Here is a 21,587-nt window from a genome sequence, read left to right on the forward strand (position 1 = left end):
TAGTGTGACTGCATCTTGCATTTGTTGGACAAAACACAACTCGGGCTCCCTGGAGGCCCGACAATCTGTTGGAGTAAGACTGGAGGCCTGATGGCGGCCAGTTCTGCGCCTATTAAGAACAGATGTAAAATGACACACTTTATGACATAATATCCTGCTACACTGCTCTCAACCTGGCTCAAATTTAGCTATGAGTCACCAGAGATTTTTATTATTTTACAGTAACTGAAGATCAAAGTGACAAAGCAGGACAATTTGAGGGGGTTATCACAAATAATTAGAAGTACTTTAGCACCAAACATTTTGATGCTGAGAGCTACTTTTTCTGTTCAATGGCAACCACTTTGATATGAATTTCTGAAATAACTTATTACTATCTTCTACTAGGTTGTAATTATAAATGTGACTTAGACTAAGATAAACTCAAAAGTCGTGGTGGCGGGCCGATTAAGGCCCCCGGAATGTTATTTTTTTTATTAACTGTTATTAGTATGAGACTCAAATGGATATAAGGGCTAATGAAAAACAAAAGCTGACTACTGGACTAATTGAATTTTGAAACATTTTAAAATGATGCATATAATCTATTCAACTTACTTGAACCTTCTGAAAAGACACACATTGTCGATTCATTTACAACTATTTTTTTTTTTTAATTCATATGTATTTTTTTTTTAGATTTTAGATTTAGTTTGGAAAATGTCAAAGCCCCAATGCGTGTTATTTGGTGTTGTCTGATACGAGCGAGGACCAGTGATACCTAGCACAGTGTGACGGCAAGATGATGGACAAAAATTGCACCAACATAAGTGGGGATTCCACGGAGTAAAACAAATACACATTTCTCGACCTATGAATTCATATAAACATTAACATTGGTATTATAGTACAGTATTTCTGCCAAGTACTCAAATCAAGTTTTTTTCTTTTTTTTTTTTACTGAATACAAGTTTTTTTTTTGTACCACTAGGAGGCACCAAATAATACACACTTGAGAACAGTGGAATGTTTTTATTAGAGCTTTTCTTCAGGAAAACCAGATTTGATCCAACCTCACCCAGACCATTCCTCCCGCGCCCTCCAAGTAAAATAGTTTTAGACCCCTGGACTATAAACACAATTCAAAATCATAAAAAGACAATTAATGGATAGGCTAATTTGAAAGAAAATGTATTTAAAAAAAAAAATCAATAATACTTGTTCTTGTATGTTAAGGGTGTTACAGTCAAACGGATAAAAGGGTGAATTAAAATAAAAACGGAAACTCTTAATAAGAATCTTCTCCATCATTTACAATGTCAAATTAACCAAGAAATTCCAATGACCCATCATGGGCTATATTCGTCTCATGTTGGTGACCTCTCTTCAGCAACCCCTTTGTTAGTCACATTTCTCAGTAGCTTACCACCATCACGATGGCAACCTTGTTTCCATCTCATACAGGATTTGTACACCCGGTAAATGGCAAATTCAAGCACATTTTAAGCACTTTTAAAGCCAATTTTTATATTTTTCTAGTACCTTCAAGGTAAGAAATCCAGCGGTGATGAAAAGAAGTTGTTTTTTTGGTTGAGTTTGATGACTAAAATAAAGTCGCTATCTTGCTGCTAGCACACGCAAGAAATAGTTAACTTTTTGTTGTATTCTATCGTTTATTTAGAGCAGTGAAGAGTTCAAAATTTTAATTAATATTTTGTGTTGTTGTTTGACTTAGATCTTTTCAGTGTGTAAAAAGCTAAAATTGTTTTATATTTTACCCAAAATTTTTTTGTTGATCTGTTATTTTAATTTATATTTCATGTGTTTTGCGGGCATCCCCTGCAAAACATATGAAATTACTAATGACTAAATAATTTGGTGCATACGGTTTTAACATCATTAATAATATATAATTAACAAAAAATATGTGGAGCCGTTTGAAAGTTGAAAGTGAGCCGAGCCAAAAGACCCGGATTTCTAAATAGAGCTGTTGTCTTGGGTGCGACCAGTAGGGGGCAGTGATGCTTTACATTACAACACCATAATGACAAGCCAAGAGCAGGTGTGTCGGCGTAATTTTTACACACTTTAAGAAAGTAAAAATAAATAATTCGCTTAATGTATGGTATACAGTTAGACTGCAATGACAACAATTTCAAGCATTTTTAAGCATTTCATCCTAAATTCAAGCATTTTCCTGACCTTTAAAACAAGGATTTCAAGCAGCCGTACGAATCATGTCAGTAGCTGACCACCAAACGTGATGGCAACCTTGCTTTCATTTCATAACGAATCCAATTAAACAATACGTGCCTCCTTTCTTTGTGCAACCAATCCTTTCCTTTACGTTATTTCTGAAATCATTAACGGCGTTACAGCCTGGCATTTCGTAACATGCTACGACTCCCAGGGCGAAACGCAACATGACGGAATGAGGTCTCTATCACTCGCGGGAAAGCTTGAGCATACTAAAAGCAAGCATCTGCTTTTGGTTCCAATGCCCTACTTTGCCCGTTGTCGGGATATCCCGCATCTCTTGGGGCGGAGTCCATTCCTTCGCTGTGACATCATTTGCGTTGCATCGGCAGTAATCAGGGCATGGGCAGGGGTGTGTGAGTCGAGGGTAAGGGGGATTTTTTTCTTATCTGCGTCACATTGTCAGTCGCAGGGGGTAGGGAGGGTGCTTTTGATGCTGGTTCAACTCCGAGGCAACGGGAAGAGAGAAGTGAACGAAACGGCTGAGCGAGTGAGAGAGAAGTCAGCGAGTGTTCGCTCCCTTTGAAGCTGGCAGATCTATGATGCGGGAATGCGGGTTAGACAGAGAGCAGGAGATTCCTTTGCCTTTCAATCGAGGGCTGGGGATGGGGCATGGGGGGTATGTGGCGCTCCTTCACCACATTATGCCCGCAAGCACAATTCTGTATCACTTTTATATAACCCATCAAACTTTGTATTCTCTTGTTCATTCCATTTTATAATGTACATCCGAAAAGTTTATTGTTTTAAATGTTGGACAAATGTAGAGGAGATTGCAATTCAAGCTTCTTCAAAGGTTTCAAGCACCTGTATGAACCCTCTTAGGATGCAAGTTCCTTATTTTGACTTATCGCGCACTGTTGTTTGTTGTTTTGACAATTACATCATTGACGCTAGTGGCCTATTATGTTTTTACTCTTTGAGTCCACACCCCTTAGGCGCTGAACTGTTTTTTAACCTTGAAACTTTAATAAAAAAGACGGGGCCAGGGGAGGACATGAGAACACCCAATGGAATTATCTTCTCTCCCTGTTTCTCCTTGCAAGTTCAAAATCCAGTCTTAAAATGTTAAGGTTACCCACAGGCAGTGGGTGGGACGTCTTTGCCGGCCAAAAAATATCTGAATCATCTCTCATCTCATCACATTAACTGCACCGCTTATCCTCAGTAGGGTCGCGGGGTAGCTGGAGCCCATCCTAGCAATCATCGGGCAGTGGGCAGGGGACACCCTGAACTGGTTGCCAGCCAAACGCAGGGCACACAGGGACAGACAACTCGCTCGCTCATTCACACCTAGGGACAATTTGGAGCGGCCAATCCACCTGAAATGCATGTCTTTGGAATGTGGGAGGAAACCGGAGTGCCCGGAGGAAACCCACGCAATCACGGGGAGGACATACAAACTCCGCACAGGAAGTCCGGTAGCTGGATTTGAAACCACACAGGAGGTTCCCGAGACCTTAGAACTCTGCCGCACACGCGCTAACCACTGCGCCGCCGTGCTGCCATATCTGAATCATGTGATGTTAATTATATTTTGTCCATGAATACTTATCAAATAATTCAAAGTTGTCTGTAAAATTTCTTTCATTGCTTTTACCCTACTTGTGTATTTTCCACATCTAGGGCTTGGGGGTAGCTAAAGGTATCATGACAAAAATGTGAAAAAAAAAAAAACAAAAAACCCCAATCAAATAAAAAATTATGCCAGAAATACAACAGGACAGGCTCGACTTTCAGCATTAGCCATCGGCGATAGAAAATAACTTTTTGATGGAACTCAAACGCACAGAGAATCTGTATGAGAGTAAACAAAATCTTCTTTAGGTGGGCAAGGAGGATGGATTTTGTGCACAAATAAAACAAATTTTTGATGAGCAAAATCTTGCTATATTCCTAAATAATTGTATGAAGTTATTCTTGATTCTTTTTTAAAAGTGTCGCAGCTGTAGCTGCAGTACATTTTTTATATCCATAAAATAGTAATTGAGAGCTGGATTGATTCAGACGAAGCAATATACAAGTCCTAGGTGTGAAATTCACGGCCCGCCACTGCCCACAAATAATAATATTAATTTTTCAAGTCCTCATGTAACTCCTGAGCAATAAGTATTGATTTTAAGGGGAACATCTGACAAGCAGCGACCTCTAGGGACGTTGCAGAACTGGGAACTCAATCCGTTGTCTCTCGTTTTGGAAGCAATAACATTTGATGGTATCCGATGCCTGGATTGGTTTTCAGGGGATACAATTTGTTGCATTTTTTCCCCTCTGAGAAATGCTGCAACAAAGGTGAGGCTTAGCGTTCAAAATTACATGCTGCCAAAGTGCACCCGCGTGTTTTGTCTATTAGGGACATAAAGCAGCCTTCTGAAATAAGAATTTTGAATAGGAGGGAACATCCTTGTGTGTCTGACAGCAATATACTTACCAACACAGAAAATCAATAGAGATGCTGAGAACAGACTTGCTAAATAAAAGCTATGAACAATGTGGCAATGTTTCCTCCTGTCGGATATTTTGCCCTAGAAACCTGTATTATGCTTTCTTGGGGACGTGTGGGGTTTATGATTGTTGAAGATCAAACATTTTGCCCCCGCTAAGCCGAAGTCTCTTCTCTTGTTGAATCTTAGAGATGAGGGAAAACACGACAGCGGCGGTTGTGCTTACTTAACTCGCGTGCTAAAACGAGGCTTAATTTAAAACCTATTCATCTGTTCCTTTAGCCTGAATACATTCTTTGTATTTCTATTCTGCACCATTATCTCTAGTGATAGACTCGTTCCTCCTAACAGTGGAGCTCATTAAGACACGGAGCTTCTTCGCTCCCTCCAGGATTACAAACCCAGGATTACGTGGGACATTTCCAGCATGCGTGCGCTTCAAATACGAGATGACGTCATTTACGAAGAGACTCTGCCGTCGTGGCATTTATCTAAACTTTAAATGACTGACTTGGCATTTTAAGGGGCAAGGAGGGATGAGTGACGTGTGGGGTGAAATGAAAAATTACCAGCATTACGACATCACGATTTGATAAAGGTGGAAAAAGGGCAAATCGTTTTGATTTTTCACTGCAAGTATTCTCCCACGCTTCAGAAACAAAGTTTCAAAAACTATGTAGGGAACAACTTTTTCATCATTTAATTGGATACAAGTGGAAGACTGTTTTACGATTGAAATTTTCACTGTCCATATTTCGTCATGATTACATACTTTATTTATTTATTTATTTAGTTATAATTATGTAACTTCAGTTGTGTTATATTTTTGATATCACTTTACTTATTTGAGGGAAATACACAATGGAAGACAGGAAACACCAGATTCCTAGAAATTTCAGACTAATCATTATATTTAACAAAACATAAGAATGATTTCCTCTTTAAGGGGAGAATGGCTTCAGGAAAAATTTCTCGGAGATGAAGAGGTTATACTCTGTAGGACAGAGCTTCATTCAACTGTATGTTCAACTTGTAATAGATTTTCAGTTTATGGATTGCCCTTTTTGTAAAAGAATGAAGGTAAAACATGTAAATCTTTGCACAAACTATTTGCTATTGCCATTTTCTGCTAGATCGTTTATGTCCAGAACATATTCTGTCAATAAAAAAACCTTTAGTGGGCTCATCTTTTTTCAGCCATGATTTAAAAAAAAAAGCCTTCTCGGTAACCAGTACCAAAGAACACGCCACTCCTCTAAAAGTCTAGGAAAGTTGTGAATTTGTGTAGGGTAAGACATAGTGGATATCAAAATATTGCAGAATGTAATTGAGAAGGCAGTCAGCCTAAAAAAATAGGGAAAATCCAAAGCAAAAAGCATGGGATGATGCTGCTAAACTCAATGTTGTAACATACTTTGGGTGTCAAGTACAAGTCTAATTGTGTTTTGTACAAATGAGTGTCCACTTGTAGATTTTAGATAATCACATGAAGTCAAAATCAAAATCAATTTTACAATTGCACTTTACTGAAGAATTAACGCTGGGCTATATGACCATATTCGATTGCTACGGACTTGGACGTGATCTAAATAAAACCCCATTTTTGATAAGGCACATTCAATTGAGCAATCAGCGATTAAGTCATTCATTTTCTTTTTAGGGTTTTCATTGTGCCTTTTATTTTGTTTATTCCAAGCATTGAAGATAGCTGTAACAGAGCAGCTCTGAATTAAGCACACAAACACACACGCTTGTAAACTAGTTAACAATATCCAAAAGTTCATTAACAGGCATAGCATCTTTTAACTGCTACTTACAAATGATAGATATTTGTTTTGGTATTGTGAATAATAGTATATATATATATATACATATATATACATATAGTGGGGAAAAATGATTATGAACATGTGTTCTGTGATAAAAAAACGTGACTAAATACACACAAGACAGGCAGCCAAAATTGAGATTGAAAAAATAATCGTGATGTTATATTATTGCTATAAAAAGAAACAAAGTTATCTGCAAGGCAGCACTTAAACAAGAGCCTTTTAATCCACACGACAAAACTAGAATCTAGGACCATAATTCAATCAGTATAGAATATCAAATGACATCAAGAAAAGTGCTGTGATTGGCCCCTTCATGAAAAAAAATCTCCAGGTTGATTTAGAAGTGTGCGTTGATACTACAAATACGAATAGCTGTCTTGGAGTTTTCCCACGGTTGACTTTAAAACATAATCACTTACAGAATGGAACAGAGCTTTATTAAAGACAGCTTACTGCACTCTTACTCATCACTAAACTGCCTAATAAACTAAATGGGAAATCGAGGGGGGAGCTTCTTTGTACGGTGTTACTTGTAGGTAGGCGATTTACTGTTTGGAGCCACATTTCATGTCCGCATCTTTCTTTTACACTGATTTTTCTCTAAAATCTGAAAAAGGTTTGTTAAAATGAACGATTCACTTCAAGTGTTTGCAATCATTTAACCCTAAAGAAAATGCACTTCCAATATCAATTAGTATTTAAGATAACTTTTTGGTGACACACATGCTTAATGTTATTGTGTCTGCAGTATAATGTAATAAACTTTCTCAAGAAGTATAAGCCATAAAATTACAAACTATTTTCTTTTTATTGATAACTTAATAAACTACACTAAACTTCATTTCATCATGCAATTAAATGTGATGAATTTATATTCATACTCGCAATTTTGTTCAAATTCTACATGTCGCAGGGGTAATTATGCACCCTGTGAGGATGTGCCTATAACAAGAAGTGACATCATTTGATTTTGGTGAGAGTTCAACTGTGGAACTAGAGGTAAGCCTCAACCATTACTCTTACTTTTTATTTTATTCTAAATGTGTTAGGTCTGGAGTTGTAATAATGATAATAATAATAATAGTAATAATAGAATTATTTTATATCCATAACATAATAATGTTTATGAACAAAATATATTTTTTTAAATGAGCTTTGTTGGCAAAATATTTGTTAGCAAATGACAGGGTGAAAACATTTAGAGACACTGTTTGAGAAAACAAGCTATAATTATAATTGTATCCATTCCTGAGCTTGACTAGTATGTATTTCTTAGTGTTAAACATCCTAGTGTTGAAATAAATCATAAAAACACAGGATTTTTTTTCAAAAGCCATGGCAGCAAAATGTAGCAGAAAAAAAAAAAGAATCGCCAAGTTGTGCTATCCTGAAATATTTGAGTCAAGTGACTGTCCTTAAATTTTTCAAAGGCCCTTGATGCTGGATTTAGCACACTCCGAAAGTCCTGTTGTGAACAAGGTACCTGAAGGCGCAAACGAATGACAAGAGGGTCACTGTGTGGAACTCTGAAAGTTCCAAATACAAGAGGTGTCCTACTTTTGCTGAAGCTTGTAAAACATATAAAGGTGGAGGGATGAAGTTAAAACACTCAGTCATGACTAACAAGAAAATAGACTCCACTTTGTTTTATGCTCCAGAAATTGTTTCTAAATTATTCTACATGTTTGACTAAGTCCGTCTTCAAAGTTCAGGACTAGTGATAAAGTGTTTCATTTTCTGTGATTTTATTCAAAATGTGGCTAACAGAGGATTCACAACAAAGTCTGTTAACCGTCGATACATAACAGTACCTGCGCCTTTGTTCACAACTGTGTATTTGTAATTTGTCAATTGATGTAGCTATGATGCGCCTTATTGTCTGCTGCCACTGTCCGGCATCAAAGAGGAAGTGCGGCAGTGAATGGAGGAAAAAAGGAAGCAACCAGACAGGCAAATTAACGGTTTGGGGGCTGGCTTGGGTAATCAGAGTTCCTTGTTGGTGGCTGTGAGTGAAAGAAAAGACTAAAGAATCACTGAATCAATGAAACAAACAAGAGCTTTTGATGTAGAAAGGATTGATTTAACATAGTTGGATCTGATGGTTCATTTAAACACAAAGCTCAGCTCGTTAACTTTTAATAATTGTCTTTTTTAGCCATTAAAAATTACCCTCCAATACTCTGATCATTATTCATCACCAGTTTAGAGTCTAAAACATTAATTCAGTTGCATTGGCATCAAACATCAAAGGAAAACCCTTCTCTTCTAATCATGTTCAAGACGATATTAGAGTCATGATCGTTTTTATGGTTCACAAACAAAGTTGACGTGAAAATAGAATGTCTCTGTAGATGATGTGCAAGGCTACTAAGAAATAGTAAATTGCCCATTAAATTAGATTCTTTGATTGCTTTTGCAGTCACTGATAACAGGAGCAATTAGAAAGCTCCTACACTGTTTGCAGTGACTCAATGTAAATCAAGTTGAGAACAAATAAACTTTGAAAAGTTTGATATTGTCATTGTTCAGCTAGCAACCGAGTGTTAGAGAACAACGATGTCCGAAATAGATCTACATGAAGTTAGTGCAATGCAAACATGCACTAATACTTTGCTCAGGCCACTGTCCTGCATGTTGTTTATAGAGAGTAGAGACCCAAATTGGGTTATTTCTTGACTCAGTAATAATGACTAGAGATGAATCGAAAAGAAAATCAGTTGCCAACAAAATATTTAAATAGTTCTTAAAATAGATTTTGGGATTGGCTTGCTGAAAAAAGGCCCAGTAAAATAAATAATTGATTTTAATTACTAGATGCTGATTTTATGTGTTCTATTGAAACATATGTTGGCCTGGAGACGGATGGGCGCCACCAGGTTGTACTTGCCCAAGACACACCACAGGAAATGGTGCCCCTACGACCCAAATGATTAAGGGATCCAACCAACCAACTATCTCATAAAAACAAAAAAGACATTTATGAGATTTTAAATAATTCCTCTTAGACAACAACGTGCAGTTGAAGTAAAATTGAGACATATCTTGTCAAAATCAGATATGAAACTACATCATCAATGCACTGTGTAAAAATCAGATTGCACATGCTTTGGTAGTGTTCAGTTCGGATGGGTGTGATCTACAAAAGAGACTTCCAGTTTCATCAGATTTTGGCTGGCAGTCTGATCAAGGACTCGAACTGTTTACAATTTTTTTTTAAAAAACAGGAGACAATACACGTGAAACCTTCACCACAAGAACTGCCTGATTAAAAGTGTATGAGGTAAAATTAATTTTGTCTTAGGGTAAAAGTCTATTAGTCTTCCAAATAAGGTTATACAACGGTGTATTGTCATGTTTACAAATGGAATCTCATTGCAATGTAGGTCATAAAAATGGTTTCGTCAAGGGCAAATGATAAATTGCGCTGTGTTTTTCACAGTTCCCGTTTTTTCGATACAAGGATCTCTTTGAATCTGTGCACAAAACCCCCTTAAATTCTATCTCTGTACGCAGTATTTTAGATAAAGTGTTCTTCTGCTATGGCATAAAAAAAAACAGTGGCTTCAGTTTCTCTTTCCGCTTCCAGCGACTGCTTGTGAATATTAATGAAGCAGCAACCGCACAATCTGCAGGCCTAGCACTTGAGTTTGCGCCACCCAACCACACTCCTCCAATTTCATTGGTTCCTCCAGAAGCTTAACAACCTGGTCCTTGGAGCTTCACAGAAACACACACACACACACACTCTCTCACACACACACCAGGTGGTTCTGCTCCAACAAAACCACACTGGGAAAAGAGTTAAACGATACACTAGTAATGACTACAATTGAGCTTGAAAAGGGAAGCAGGGAAAGGATGTGTAGGGCTTCCATTACTAAATCTGTTCTAGTAAGTCCATTAGGATTCAGACAATGGTAATCTTATGTAAAACATTTCTCACCTTTTGCTGACCTTTATATAAACCTGAAACTGTGACAGTCATACCTGTAAAACTTTAGATAATTGGTACAAAGCATTGAAAAATTGCATTCACATGCGAGCTCTGCAAACAGAGCATTACATGCGCATTCACTGGGCTATTGAAATATGAAGAGCATCTTTGGGCCACACTCGTACTCATGGCATTTTTGAAAACAAATTCATGACAGCAACCTTACCTTAACTGAAACAAACTCTGCACTTTCTAACTAAGAATATAGACCTTCATTTATGGAAAAATCAAGTTTAATCAAAGAACATACCCTATTTTTCAGACTACAGGTTGCAAGGTATACTACGAAGATAGATTGGTTATTCTTTACTCTGGACATTAAACTAAGCATATCCTGGGCTATTTAAAAAAAAAAAATCATTTGATATTTGGAGACAGATGAAGACTGAGTCTGTCGGCATTAGCTTAATAGTTTTATAGCACAGCCCAAAAAAGGGATGGTGGGGGTAAAAGTGTAGGTAGGACTCAAGCCACTGCATTTTATTAGCCACAGCACTCCACATTTGACTTATACTCCAGTACGACTTATGCAGTGGTGGGCTATCAGGGCTTGCATAATTGTAATCCTGTGCAGTCCTTTGAGACATTTTTGTGATTAAGGGCTATACAAATAAATGTGACTTGACTTGACCTTCTTTGCTGGCCGAAAAATATCTGAATAATGGGATGTTAATCATATTTTGTCCAATACTTATTAAATAATTCCAAATTGTCTGTCAACTTCCTTTCAGTCCTTCTCTCTAGTTGTGCTGCTTCCAGATGTGTGGTTTCATATTTAAGCATTCAACCTATCACATTTCATCATATAGTTGTTGCTAAGCTCAGACATCTACCTGGAGGACTTCACAAGAAATCCTGAAGGCTGCATACAGTAACATCAGTGTTCAACAAACCTGACGGTCGAGCTAATTGAATATTGAGTTGGTGGACATTTGGCTTCCGGGCGGCGAAAGGAAATGTCAGCGATGTGACCAACTCTGATTGGCTAAGGGGGCAGTAACCCACCAAAGCGATCTTGCCAACAGCCGTTTGACTGGAAGAGAATGAGCTACACAAGGAAATATATTGTAGTGTTGAATTAATGACATTTTTGTCAACCCGCAATGGCTAAAGGAGGGGAAAAAAACCCGATATCACTAAGAAAGGTCGGACATTTCCAAAGAGAGCAAGCCTTGCAAAAGGCGGGAAAAGGTTTTGTCTGCCACTTTCAGCCCGAGCCTGACCTGAATGTCAATCATTATATTTAGGTCACGCCAGGCTTCTCTCTCGCTTAACTTTTTTATGTTTTATTATCCACTCGTCATTGTTCTTCTCTATCTCTGTTTATAGTCCTGTTTAACTTAAATTTTGTTACAAAAGACAGGCTTTACGTGTCGTGAACATGCGCTGCCCTTCAGCCACCCGTCCTTTGCTCAGGGCTGCCTGCGCTGTCGAACCCAGAGAACCGGGCTCCCGATAGGAGCCCAATATGGGACCATTTTCAGATGTTAATATTGGCTCGGAGAATATCTACTTCTAAGTGCCAAAAATTGAAAGACATTTGCTGTTTGGTAGACAAAAGTATATAATTTCTGCCTTGCTTGCACGCAATACTATTTGTTCTGTTATTAATGTGTTCAGCCAATTTTTAATGTGTTCAGCCAAGGTAAGCGTGCCAGAGCACCCCCGGACACATGAGCGATAGGTAGCGTGGGAACACATATTTAAGCTTGTGATTCAACTTGGAAATGGGTTGAGGGATGAGAAAGGCATGTTGTTAAGAGAAAAGAAGGATTACACTCACCGCCTTGTTTACTCCTGTCAAGATAGATGGAGACCCTTCTGGCTAGACCTGCAAGCGGGGAGCGCAGATCGAAGGCAGGTAGAGGCAGGTATGCAAGAAAGCAAGCAACAAATTAGAAAAGAACATTTGCACAACATACACAAGCTTTATTTGCATACAAATAGCAGAGGAACGAACAAGGCTGGAGGATCCCGACAAAGCACCTCTCTTGTGACGGACACAAACACACTAGCTCCCACCAGACCAAAAGAAAAACACCTACAGTGCTTTGCAAAAGGCTTGTACCCCTAAAACCATTTGACATATTGCCATATTTCCATTTTGTTCTTATTTTACTGGAGCACCTTGTTCCACATGTTATTTGTGTCCCCATGTGGCATCTTGCCAGCGCCAAATGGGCCTTTTTATGGTATTTCTTCCAGAAAGGGTTTATTGTTGCTATTCTTCAATAAAGAGCAGATTTATCTAAAGTATGACTAATAGTTGTATTATGCAGAGATTGCTCCACCTCATCTGTGTAGGCCTGCAGGTCATCCAAAGGGATCGTGGGCCTCATGGTTGCTTCTCTGGTTAGTTACTTAGGCCAAAACGTTAGGCCAAAACGTTAGGCCAAAACGTTAGGCCAAAACGTTAGGCCAAAACGTTGGAAGGGCGGCCAGGTCTTTGTAAGTTTGCAGTGGTTTTATGCGCTTTCCATTTTAATATTTTTGCTTGTACAGGGCTCCGGGAGATGTGTAAATGTTGAGAAATCTTCTTGTATCCTTTTCTTGCTTTGAACTTTTAGACAATTTTATCCTAGACCTGCCGGGTGAGGTCTTTGGTCTTCATAATGCTGTCTGTTCTCCAGTGTTTCCTTTCATAGACCTCTAAGTCACGGACACTTAATGACACACAAGTGCACTGTGCTTGTTATTGTTAAATCATTTAGGTTGATTTTGGCTCATTCAGAAGTCTTTACGGCACTTCTGGAGTCTGTTGGCGTAGCTGATCGAATATTGGGCCAATAATTTTGCAACACCTAGTGTACTAATCTGTGAAGCCCTTAGAGACTTATTGTGATTAAGGGCTATACAAATAAAATGACTTGACTTGATTTTGCTTTGTTGTTGTTTATATGTAATACACAATGTTGAAATGATTTGGTTCTACATCACGATTGTGTCTAAAATATTCATTCTTAGGAAAACGTTTTCAGTTTTTCAGCTTTAATTATGAAACCTTAAATGTGGCAATATGAAAAAAAGTTTTGGGGGGGGCATATACTTTCGCTCGGAACAGTAAACTGCTGCATGTTTTCTGAAATTGTGATGCCTGGGTCTTTTGCCTCAAAACCCATCAGGCACATAATTAAAAGCTTTCTAACGGTCAGCTAGGTGAAAGGCTGCTGCTAGAACACCGCCAATAGAAGAAATCAGCCTTACGTAACTCGCACAAGTTTGCGGAGGTGTATGAATACAGGGAACATGCAGCCTCACTCAGCCCCTTGCAAAAGGAAGACACAACACCATACAAAAGCAATAAAAAGAAACATAACAAGCCACACAGCAACAGTTATGGTTCAATAAAAAAAGAGGACACCGCAATGTTCCTCGAGGGTAGAGATGAGAGTGGACAGACTAATGAGTGCTTCTGCTGTCTCAGAGTCCGTATTTTGGGGCAAAGAGACGGATTTGTGCAAAATCAAATCACCTTTCTGCATTATTAAATTCACTGAAGCGACGCTAAGCACAGAAAAAATGAATGCAAAAAATAATTGCTTAAAACTGATGACTGATGCTTCATACTTTTGACTTAAGTGACCAACGTAAAACTTTGTTTCTCATTGCATGTGCAAGAGGATAACAAGCACTCCATGAGTCCAGGAGAAAACATGGAAATCCGGTTGGATAGGACAAGTCTCTTGGGGCCGTTTGTGTCACAGGAATCACGAGCACAGCGCTGTGAGTTTTTAGTGTGGTGCTGTGGAGCAGGTTCTTGCAGCACTACGTTTAATTTGCACCACAGCCACTCAGTAAGCTGCCTTTTCGCCTGTTGGAGCCAATTAGAAAAATGGGCACCTGAAATGTTGCCATTGCACATTTCCTAATACCACATGTTTCACTTTTGACAGGAGGCGACTTGATAAAAGTGGCACAAAGCATAAGTTTTGGTTGTCGTAGAAAACTATGTTGGAAGTGCATCTGCTCATAAAAAGCAGAAATTATGGTGTGGAGAGTATGGTCGGGGGACACTAGGGATTTTGATCTTGATTGTATTCAAGTAAATCCATGGTAGTATTAATCAATACAGATTCGATACCGCTACATTTTGCCTGAAAATGTCATGAACATTGAATAATCGAACGCTCCGCCCCTTTTGAGTTTATAATTAAAAACACAGCACAAAGATTTTAGGCAAAAAAACTTGAATTTTTATTAAATAACTACATTGAAAACCTTAAGAGTCATATAAAACAAAAAATAATTATTTTAATTAAGACTGATTCATAACAAAAGCCAAGAGAGTCAAACCAAAAAAAGAAGAATTGTACGGAAAATACAAATACGGTATAACTGGGGTCTCCAACTTGGTGTCCCTCGAAGGAAAGCTGAGGACCCCATGAACATGTTCTGAAAATAGCTAACCAGTGCTGGGTCATAGTGAGTTTCTGGTAAAATAATTTTTTTAGTGGTTGACTCTGTCTATTTAACCCTACTTCCAACAATTAACCTGGTAATAAAATAGTAACAACATAGGTAATAACATAAGATGTTTTTTTTTTTAGAAAATACATATAAAACCTGTAGCCCTTTGCGCTATTATTAACAAAAAAGTAGCTCTCAACTTGAAAAAGGTTGGAGACCTCCATGTATTCAATGTCAACTAGGGAACTGAAATACCTTCAATTGCACGATATTTGAAAATAATGTCAGTAATGCAAATAAAGTGTCAATTGTCTTTCATTGGCTGTGTTGCCAAACTGACAACAGATTTATCGATTTTTGTTCAGGTACAGTAACATGTTCTTTTCTGTAGTTGGGAAAGAAAAGTCCACATTGCGCTTCCAGTTTGCCCTTGTCATTGTTAGCTTCTGATTGGGGTGGGTGTGCAGATTTGGCCCTCTCTTCTGCCTGGCAGAAATGATGCAATAGTAATCCAGATAGGAGTGAGGTGCTGAAAGAGCGCCTTTCAGTCACAAACTCAACATAAACTTAGAGATGCAGAGGGCGCTGAATATGAGGGAAGGGCTGCGCTATCTACATAGAGAAGTGCTAATTCGAAGGAATTGATGGAGTAAAGAATAGATCCCAGCACAATAGTTCCGATCCTATTTAAGTACTTGCTTAGTTTCAATAATATCGATGTTAGAATCGGTCTGCCCACCCTTAAAGTGGGGGAAAAAGCAGGGAGGGAGAGAGTCATCCAAAAGTTGGCTTCTTGCCTCTGCAATTTGCACTGCAGAAAACATTTGCAAACTGTTTTGGAGAAGTATCAAAACACAGGTTAAACATAATCACAAAATACCTCAAAATAGACTGTATACAACAAAAAAAGGATAAAGGCTTACTCTCCACAAAAAGGAGATAGATTAACAAGCGAGGTGACTGTCAGTTCTGAATTATTCATTGATATGTGTCACTGGCTGTGACAGCTGCCAGGGAGAGAGAAACTTAAGAGTTACATTACTGTGAAAACTGACATTTTCATAATTCCTGAACCTAAAACCTTCATTCTAAACCAGATTACGATTTTGAAAATAAAGTGATGCGGGTTAAGACTTTTCAGAACCACAAAAAAACAAAACAAAACAAATAAAATGAATAATGGTAATACCGTTAAAAAAATAAAACAATTCTGGTCGATGCTGAGTTGTAGTTAGAGGTGCTGTAGGGAATTTGGAACTTTCTTTTTCACTTGCTTAAGCCATATGTCATTATTGCAGCCTCTGTCAAGCCCCTTATGTTGCGTGTGCAAATACATTAATTTCTTGGACGCGCTTGAATAAACTCTTCCTTACTCATACCTTTTGCGTGTTATAATTGGCTTGGAATGTACATGAAACAGGCCTTTTCTTACTCCTAATATGTTTAAGCTACACTGACAAAAAATTGCGACGACAAGCATAAAGTCATTCGTCCCCCACCCAATGTGTTGCGTGTCGTGAACAGCTTTTACTAAAAGTAAGAAAATAGCAGATAGGTGCGGTGAAAAAAAAATATGTATATGAAGGCTCTGTGAACTCAGTCGGGCATTGTTAGCATATACTTAATAGATAACACATTCTACTTTAAACCTTTAAAGGACACCTCAAACGACCACTTTAAAAACGAATGGCATTTACAGACTAGCAATTTCAATTTCACTGAGGTAAGCTAGAATTGTCAACGCTAGCATTACATAGTCGAGGACAAGGACGGTTTTATTAGCTTGCTGCAGTTAGCACGACTGGCAAGTTACGTAGCTGATAGCATCAACTGCTAGCTAGTGCTAGCACACACCGGAATCAATGCCGCTCAGAATGCGCAAGGAGTGTAAATACATTCAGACCATGCTTCTGCAAGAGAAGAAAAAACCCACATGGTTTACTATTATCAAGTAAAGTTGTTTTTTTTTGTCTGATGTAGTAATAACTAATAATTATAATGGAAATCTAAGAAGTAACTTATTGGATAGCTGCAGCCCTATCTAATAAGAGGAGACCCCTGGGATACAGCAACCCCACCTTACGACATCTTAAGTTTAGGGTTTGGTGTTGATATGCTATTGGCTCAATTACCTCTCACAATACTTTTCATTCTGTTCAGAATCATGTGTGCTTTGTAAACACGTTACGAGTCAACAATACAATAATGTATATAATTTTAATTGTGTTTGTTTGCTAGGGTCCCAACGGTTGCATCAATGCTAAAGAGGGAAACATGAGAACTGTGGAAACAAAGCATCTTGATTATCAAGAAACACGTTAAAGACACACAAATCACTCCCTCAATAATTTGTATGGCCACGACCAACTGACTATCGGGACTATTATGAAAAATAATGAGGAATCAAGAGGTGGTTCACAATTTCAGAGAAACGACATTGAAGCCACTTTGGTTGATTCTCACAGTGCTGGTTCTGTTTTACAGCTATATGAAATGGAATGCTTGCTGTGGTAATAGCCAACAAAATTCTGTAATGAAATATTTACAAACACTTTCAACAGGAGTTTGGTTTAATGGAATCATGTTTTCAATCACTGAGATTGGATCGATTTTTCTTATCAAACGTACATTTACAAGGAAGGCAGATGTTTTTTTTGGTCTAGTAGTCAGTTTAGTTGTCAGCATATATAAAGCACAGCTTTATGAGTTCATTGTTTTTCAATTACTTATTTTTTATTTCATTGTAATTCGTTTTTTTTTGTTCTTAAAGGATTTAATTTATACTGGTTACATAAAAGGAAAATGATGACATTTCAATCGCGAATCAAACATTTGTCCATCTTCTTCAGGTTTAAAGTTGACACCAGCAAATATACTTACCTTTCTTAGCTGAAACTGAATGATGCATGTATAAAAAAATAGTTATGGTGTATCTTGACAAAGATGGCTGAATTATTCGGCGTAATCTGTCTCTATAATTGGACACACAACACTCAACAAATAGTTATATAAAATGTTTGAAAATTGTTTGTTTTCTGACAATAGACTCTCTCTGAATGTTTAATTTAAAGTTATGGTTTATTGAGCAAAATAAAGTTGGATGCATCTGAATTTGCTCTTTGGTCAAAGCATTTTCTGGCAGCTATTCAGTTTTCAAGGCTACAGTTTTCAGACAAGCATTGGGAAGTGATGCACACACAAAATGTTACATTGATTAAAATAAAGGGTTCCAACAGACTTTGAAAGGCTCTTTTTTCCATTGGAACCTAAATTCAAGAGGAGCTTAATGTTCTCAATAAATAATGTGCATCTGCTACAACCTAAAACTGCATCTTTGGGTTCAGAAACCACAAAAGGCTTCTCAAATTCATTTTCAGGAGGGTCATTTTAGATTGCAAATAACATTTCAAACACATTTTTTTAGGAGTTTGAAAATACAGTACTGTATCTATTTAGACCTATAGATTGATATATTCTATATACCATAGTCAAAACACACCCCACTGACCGAAATTGTGTTTTAAGTGTAGCAATAAAGCAGCAAATTTTAACAGTTTTTACCCATCTCTTCAAATGGGGTATTTGTTTTGACATGCCACCTAAAATCCCTAAAACAAGTCCATTGTACGGTTTAGTGATTTTTACTTCTTTCCTAAATAGACTCAATTTCAATCAATACAGGGAATTCAATAGTGTATTAAATGGGAGCATCTACGGTGGGTAGAGGATGGGCAAAGTGACAAACCCTACTGCGATGGGATGGTTCAGTGGGAAGGTAATAAGATCAAATTCCCTACTGTGCGCGCTGGTGGTGGGCTGACCTCTGGTAGTCGGCAGCATATCAGAGAGGCCTTGCCAAGCAGTCACCATCTCAGGATTCTTCTGGTCAGCAAAGTTCTTCCAAACACGCAAGGCTCCATCATCTAGGAGAAAAAATGTGAAATTAAAGGTAATTTCAAATTCCTAAACATGCAAAACAGTAGTTAATGGTTTTTATGTCAAATTTATATATATTTCATCGATATATTCCGAATGTTTTCTAAAATAATTCATTTTGAAGACATGTCTTTGTAATCCTGACCTATGACGTCATCGGATGAATACCAGCACCCTAGTAAGCCACCGCGAGGCTGTCCAATCAGAAAACACAGTCAGCTGCCAGGCATACTAGGAACCAACAAAGAAAAGCAGCAATAGCTTGGGCAAAGCCGGGGCCTAAAAAAATTCAGCTCGACCCGACCCGCGGGTAAATCAGCCTGAACCCAAACGAATAACTGAGCGAACAAGCTCAAAGCAAACCCAAAACTTAACCTTTTTTTAGAAAACACTGTATTGAATATATACGTTTACAATGCCATACGAAGAATCTTACCTAGTAGCGTAAACAGTACGCTCAAACTGTACAAAACAAATACATTAAAAAACAGACTTAAAAATTGACATTTTAAGCCCAAATTTCGGGCCCAAGATCTTACCTCTGCCAGGAATATACCAAGGAACAAGTCTAACACCAGGCTAGCCAGACAAACAACACACAGTGGGCATCCAACAACTGCTAACTGGGAGAAAAACAAACAGGAAAGCCCTTGGCAGCCACGGCGTTATAAGTGGCTAGCCAGTCAAAATTTTACCAACTACGACACACGCAGCGAAAAACACAAACGACAAACCACAATCGGCTACCTTCTAAGCTGAAATTAGCAGTATGCAATTGCTTTTCACTACAATTGCTCTCTGTTTCTGAGCGTGCCTCAAATTATGTGTTAATAGGATTCGCCATTTTGAAAATGTTGTGTTCCTTCAATAACATCATTGCTCGACAGCAAACAAGTCCCCCGGTGCGAGGAATATTTTGCAACATATTTGCATATTTGTGGGGAGTAGCACTACACGTTCGTTTGCCTAATTAAAACATATTCTTTTTGGGAATACCTTTGAATAGTTTATAGAAAGAACAAGGTTTCAACGGGGGATGCAGTAGAGTCTAAATTCAAAGGTGGCACATTAACCTATTTTGACCTGCGCTGATAAACAAACACTTTCAAAACAAGCTGTCCATGACCAGATTTGCTTCTCAGAAAAATCCAAATTGTACAAAGATGTTTTAAAAATGGAAAAAAATAAAGTTGAAAAAAAAAAAATGTTGCAGCGCCGGCTGCGTCAGTATCAAACAAGTCACCAAGCCTGTCATATAACACGTCCACATAATCAACCAAGAAACTTACAGCAGTCATAAAAGTCCTCTTGATTTACAATTACACCCCACTTTCAGCTTTCAACGTTTCATATATATATATATATATATATATATATATATATATATATATATATATATATATATATATATATATACTTATTTTTCTCAACGGTGCACGGCTAGTAGAGTCCATGATACATTTTGATGAGGCCGAATTGAAATCATTTATAGCTTAGCTTTTATCATCCTTTTAGTTTTTTTATGGAAGGAAATGCTGCAATTATTTCTTGTGCTCTGCAACTATTTTGGGAACACAAAAAAAGTAAAAAATAGAAATCCATATTTAAGTGAATGATTATGTTGACGATCGATGATAAGTACACAAGAGCGCATGTAGAGTAGTTCTGAGCTGAGCGTTTCTCGGAAACCAGTCAACAAGCTTTTAATGAACTGGTAGAAAAGAACAGACTATCTCTGAGGCTTTGTCAAGTATTTAGTCTACAAAACTGTGACTAGATGGCTGATCTGCACATGTATTTTGCTAACAAAAAAAATAGCTAAAGGTGGATTTTATTGTTCATTTCTGTTCAACATTTGAGAAAAAGAAATTTAACCTGTTTCATCATCAATGCTGTAACTATTTTTTTACCTAAAGGCAAGCCTTTTAAAAGTAAATATTCCTTTTTTGTGGTTCTTGAAGGGAGTGTGTATTATTTCATTACTAGGTGTTACTGTATTGTTTAGTGATACAGAAAAGTGTTGAAAGCACAAGATTACTGACAGAGCCAATGAGTACAAATAAGTAAATATACAAGTTTTGACAAAAATGAATTGGTCTCTCAGGAAACGTCCTCTTATGGTTCAGATCCTACCTATCAGATAGGACACACTGCGTTAAATATGGCGAATTGACATCTGAGCCCTTTAGTGTTACCTGTGGTGTTCCGCAGGGTTCAGTGCTTGGCCCCCTTCTCTTCAGCATTTATATGCTTCCACTAGGTGATATTATTCGCAAGTATAATATCAGTTTCCATTGCTACGCAGATGACACTCAACTCTATCTCCCGATGGGGGAATCTGCCACACTAAACTGTGGAAATTTGGAGGCCCTTCCTCACCGAGATAAAAGAGTGGATGTCACCTGCGTCTTAACTCTGAAAAGACTGAAATGTTAGTTATTGGTCCATCTAAGTCCCGTGACTTATTCTCTAAAACTGCTGTGAACATCGACAATTGCCACATCACACAGAGCGACTCACTTAAAAATTTAGGTGTCATATTTGACCCCGATCTGTACTTTTAAACACATGTGAAGAAAATTACTAGAACCGCTTTCTTCCATCTTCGTAACATTGCTAAAATTCGTCCTATACTTTCTCAGTCGGATGCGGAAATCATAATTCACGTGTTTGTTACCTCCCGTCTCGATTACTGTAATGCACTACTTTCCGGTCTTCCGATGACCAGACTCAAGAGTC

The 21,587-nt window shown here is 37.9% G+C and overlaps 1 protein-coding gene across 4 annotated transcripts in view; it reads right to left on the reverse strand.

The window, feature by feature from the left end:
* rptor (regulatory associated protein of MTOR, complex 1) overlaps positions 1 to 21,587 on the reverse strand; it is a 215,479-nt gene that overhangs the window by 19,155 nt on the left and 174,737 nt on the right. The window contains exons 29-30 of one of the 4 annotated variants that reach the window (XM_088342559.1): positions 18,710 to 18,835; positions 12,289 to 12,336 (exon numbers count right to left, since the gene is read on the reverse strand). In XM_088342559.1, the coding sequence (XP_088198685.1) occupies positions 12,289 to 12,336; positions 18,710 to 18,835 (174 nt within the window). The remainder of the gene's footprint in view (positions 1 to 12,288; positions 12,337 to 18,709; positions 18,836 to 21,587) is intronic. The other 3 variants (XM_088342555.1, XM_088342558.1, XM_088342556.1) reach the window with 3 other exon arrangements.

This window comes from Urocampus carinirostris, chromosome 8 (assembly GCF_059441175.1).
Source record: "Urocampus carinirostris isolate Australia breed hairy pipefish chromosome 8, RoL_Ucar_1.0, whole genome shotgun sequence".
NCBI classification, from domain to species: domain Eukaryota; kingdom Metazoa; phylum Chordata; class Actinopteri; order Syngnathiformes; family Syngnathidae; genus Urocampus; species Urocampus carinirostris.